Genomic DNA, 5,000 nt, shown 5'->3' with positions numbered 1-5,000 from the left:
CATCGACTTGGTCGTCTTGAAGACCCAGCTGGAGGAGGAGAGGAGGGCCACGCGCACAGACCACGGCGGAGAGACGACCAGCCTGCGCAGCCACGACTCCGAGAACTCTATGTACGGGGAAATCCATTCAGATGTATCGCAGAGAGAGGGGGAGTAGGGGAGGAGGGTTGGGGGGCACAGGAAAACTGCATCGCAAGCAAGGATCTTCAGTCTGAATTCCTGCATTTACACTATACTTTGCCAAGATTGAAATCGGAGGTATCAAAACATCAGGAAAAAAAGGCAGACAAACCTTCCGATGAAACGAAAAAGCGAAAATAGGTGTCATCTCGAGCCCGATCAGCCTCTTCATCAGGCCAGTGCGGTTCATCGTCTGGTAGGGAGTCCAAAATATCTCGAATTTGCAACTGAAAGAGCGTAAGAGTTAATGCTCCTTTCATACTCTGTCTGTTCCATTTCGTCAGTAGATGTTAGTATTTCTTTCATGCAGTTATGGATTTGTACCTGACATATTTATTTGTCTTTGAGTTCTATCCTATTAGTTTTAGATTGTCTCATTCCGAGGCATATTCTCAAATCATGACAGTAATGTTAATGATGATCACTATGACAGAAATATGGTTAATGATACTACTGATATTAAAATTAATTGTAGTATCAATCAAAATTATCCTACTATAATGAATATCAATGCCATTTTAAGGTCATCAATTTCATCATTTATTAAAGATATTAATGTTACATTTTATAGAAGATTTTCATTAATATTACATTGAAACTCCATAGTATGATTGTACTTTTTTGCAAGTTACAAGCAGGGACGGACCTTGTTATCAGGTATGTTAAAAAAATACACTTAGAAAAGACGTTAAAGGTCCGGAACCATGTATTTCCTTTCGCTTTTCATAAAACTTTCATTAATTATTGGCCTGTGTTTTCTTTTTCTTTTTATTATATACAAAAGAAAATTAGGATAGCGAAGTATGCAAATAAGGCTGGATTTAAAGCATGCAGCTGTTATCCTGTCCTGTTATCTGCTCAGCATTCTCTCTCAATCTCTCTTTCTATCTATATATCTGTCTATCTATCTATCTATCTATCTATCTACCTACCTACCTACCTACTTACCTACCTATCTATCTATCTATCTATCTATCTATCAATCTATCTACCTATCTATCTATCTATATATATATTTATCTCTATCTCTTTCTCTCTCTCCCTCTCCCTATTTATCTATAAATATATATTACTTCATGAATTATATTTTGCTTCACTTTTAGTAAAATCGCAATGATGATAATAATAACGATGATGATGATGAGGATAATGACCAATATGATTAGAAATGATAAATTAGTGAACAAACAAATAGTAGTAATGGTGGAATAATGATTATAACAAGAGAGAAGATAAATTAGGAGATAACAGCAAACGTCAGTTGATATCCCACGTCGTTTCCGTTCCTCCGCCGGATTCGCCTGATAAGACGGTATAAAAGTCACACTCGCTCACATATTCTGTTTTAGATTTGCTAGGAATGTCAATGTAAAAGTTGTATATGATATTTAATATATTTATAAGTACATTCCACAAATACACACACACATACGCGCACGCGCTTACGCCTTATCCCCTGGAACTCCCGATCCGCGAGCGATCACTCCTGCAGAAGGAGACTCCGCCCGAGCGAATGGAAGATGCAGAGGTCCTTTGCCTTCGCCGGGGACGCCACTAAGGAAAGTGCGCGGAAATACGCATCGGAAAGCACAAAAGGTTTCTTTGCATAATGGAAAGCCTTGGAGTGGCCTTACGTGATGTTCTTGTCCCCAGCTCCTCCGCTCTTGCGTGTTTTCCTCCCCAGCTCCCCTGCTCTTACGCGAGGTCCAGGGACGCCATTCACGTAAGGTCGGACACTCCTTGATTTGATTCCGCAGTTTTGTCTATGCCCCCGCGAAACTGTCGATTTTTGTCTAGGACTCGGTCGAAGCTTAAGACAGTTTTGGAGGTCCACGCTTATAATGACTGCAAAATGACCCTCTGAGACTTTTAAATTTGCTGTAATGATAAGGGTATCTTGTTTCCCACCTTTTTGTTCTCTGCCATACGTTAATTTGTGGGTCGCTTGTATATGTCCCCCACGGTCCCCTATTATGCCTTTCGTCTCCCCCTTCCGAGATGAAGGACGGCGTCCACCCTCGCTCCACGGCGGAGGCTGCGTCCTCGCACGTCTCCCAGGTCGCTCAAAATCCTTGTTTTTATCTCCCAGTGGTGAGGATGCCCGTCGTGGTGAGGAAGCTGCGGCTAATAGGAAACGGGAAGCCCACCTTTTCTTCATTTAAGAACAGAACTTTCAGAATATTTGTAATTACTATAGTAAGAATGTTTATAATGATTATAGTCAGAATGCTTTAATTATGCTTTTTTTTCAAATATTATGAAACGTAATGAGAACCAAAACCGTTTCGAGGCGACAACAAGTAGTCCTCGGCCTGTCAAGCGAGTTCCGGGAAGCGTGGTTGTGGTGCGCAGGAGAAAGGCGGTTTCGGGAATGTAGAGAGAAGTGGTCAAGTTGTAGTTTACGTGAGAAAAGGTGGATCTTTATTTTTATTTTTTTTTGTGCTCAGTGTGTCTTCACTGTATTTTATGTTGGTTTGTTTTTGTCTTGTGCTTTATTGTGCTCATCTGTCGTTTCCGCTATAGCTTAGCTCCTACAAAATAAATACATCATTATATATATACATATATATATATATATATATATATATATATATATATATATATATATATAGTCTGTGTGTTACCAGCAGACATCTTTTAAGTTGAAATAATAATGTGAGAGCTCTTTTCTTTTAGTAAATCCAAGGTAAATGGTCATAACATTTTTGACATGAGATATGCAATTGACACTTTATTGATAGCTGCCAGAGAAAGAGATCTGCAAGGCATGCTGGAAAGAATTAAAGGTAAAAAGAGAAAAGAGATGTCCAATAATGAATAATAAAAAACTAAAGCAAAGGTATGTTCGAAAAACATCACCCTTAACTATAGATCAGCTGTACTGATTTGCATGTCTTTGGAGTTTGTTAACAGACTCTCAGACATGCATGAGAGGAAAAAAAATTATAATAGCAATAGTATACCCATAAAAAATAAATTAAAGTTAACAAGGGCTTTATCTGCTCTATCGCTATAGGGACGTGAGGCATGGACCTCTTAGTCAGCTATGGAAGTGTTATGCCACAGAAGTGCGAGAATATGTTGGGAAGAAAGGAAAAGTTTTACAGCTTGTTGGCGAAGAAATTGGATGGAAACCATAGTTAGTTAGAATTTACTGATTACATCATTAGAGGAAATTGCTTAGGAACAAAATGGTGTGTGAAATATTTTTTTTAGGCAAGAAAAGAAAGCCTGTAGTTGACAGAGGAAAATGTACCTTGAAGATTTAGGCGTGAATATTGATGTCAGAAATTGTGTTGCGCTTATTTACCTTGTTCAGGATAGAGTCTAAGTGGACACACAAAGAACATACATACGCATATGCATACATACATACTGTACATACATACTACACATACAAATATATGCGTGTATGTGAAGAATTCATGCTGGGCAAATTTAACATAAAATAACGAAGGGAAGAACAACAGAACACACGAATATGCCCAAGGGCGTCGGTATATTTGTGTTTCCCTTCTTGTGCCTGCTTTGCTGAATGAAAACAAAATACAAATTGTTTCGCAGATTGGTTCGCCATATTTTACTAGTTTGAGAGATGCAGCTGGTTAGAGCAGTTTGAGGGACCGCCAACAAGAGATGTCGCAGGCCAAACAAATCCCCATCCAGGCTGTGGCACAGAGAGGTACAGGCTTAGTAAATAAAGCCTTCTCCTCCAGCAAAATAGACTTTTGGCCGAATGCCTTTTCGCCAATGGAGACTTGGCCGATGGATTATTGGCCGAACAGCTATTTCGCCAACAGCCATTTGGCCGAAAGGACACTTCGCCGATAGCCAGTACTTGGGTCGAAATGTAGTGGACTGGGTGGTATGATTTCAGTCATCAATATTTCGTTTTGAAAAGAATACTTACGGATTTTTCCCTCGGCAGCATGTGTGTGTGTGTGTGTGTGTGTGTGTGTGTGTGTGTGTGTGTGTGTGTGTGTGTGTGTGTGCGTGTGCGTGCGCGCGCGCATATATATAAGCACATAATACACTCACGCAAACACACACATATATATATAAATACATAATAAATATATATATATATGTGTGTGTGTATACATATATGTATATATACATGTGTGTGTATATATATAAACATACACATTTTATATATGTATATATATATATGTATATGTATATATGCATATATATATATATGTAATTATATACATATATATAAGTATGTATGTATATGTATATATATATGTATCTATATATGTGTGTGTGTGTGTATGAATACTGTGTATATATATTTTATTTCACCTGCGAGGAAACCACATCCTCCAGTCCATAACCTGCCTTCACAAGAGTGGATTCTCAAATCCTTTGATTCTTCATTAGGATTCAAAAGAACAGGTATTATGAACTTACTTCAGCGGTCCTTCAAAGGAAAGTGATATCAAACAAATAAGTGCAATTTTTAAATACAGTTCCTGATAGAATAAATCATACATCATTACATTGTTAATTATTAACATCCATCTACAATATCAATCAAATTTTCTTACTTAATTTACTCCTTCATTTTTTTTTCTCTATTTAAGAAAGCTTGTGCAGGTCTTCGTAAATTCTCTTTATCTCCTCTGTGGACTTTTAAAGTTTCTCTCCAGCATATGTCTGCTCCATACCATGGCACGCATCCCTAAATATCAGTTATCTTGTTTTAGGAACGACGAAATAATAGAAAATTATAAAATATAAAATGTTTAGGAGCTAAACAAAATACATATTAAGTATACTTTTCATGCCATTATATACGGTCTGAGTAGTTGAATAAT

The 5,000-nt window shown here is 37.7% G+C and overlaps 1 protein-coding gene across 2 annotated transcripts in view; it reads left to right on the top strand.

Moving 5' to 3' along the window:
• The window catches only part of LOC125039093, an 8,565-nt gene extending 7,639 nt beyond the window's left edge, over positions 1 to 926 (top strand). For both annotated transcript variants that reach the window (XM_047632826.1, XM_047632825.1), the window contains one exon: positions 1 to 926. This exon is cut by the window's left edge and continues 223 nt beyond it. In XM_047632826.1, the coding sequence (XP_047488782.1) occupies positions 1 to 157 (157 nt within the window). In that variant the 3' untranslated portion in view covers positions 158 to 926.
• Positions 927 to 5,000: the final 4,074 nt, after the last annotated feature.

This window comes from Penaeus chinensis, chromosome 26 (assembly GCF_019202785.1).
Source record: "Penaeus chinensis breed Huanghai No. 1 chromosome 26, ASM1920278v2, whole genome shotgun sequence".
Classification (NCBI taxonomy): domain Eukaryota; kingdom Metazoa; phylum Arthropoda; class Malacostraca; order Decapoda; family Penaeidae; genus Penaeus; species Penaeus chinensis.
Note: the sequence above shows the minus strand (reverse complement) of the source record. Positions and strands in the feature narration are given on the sequence as shown.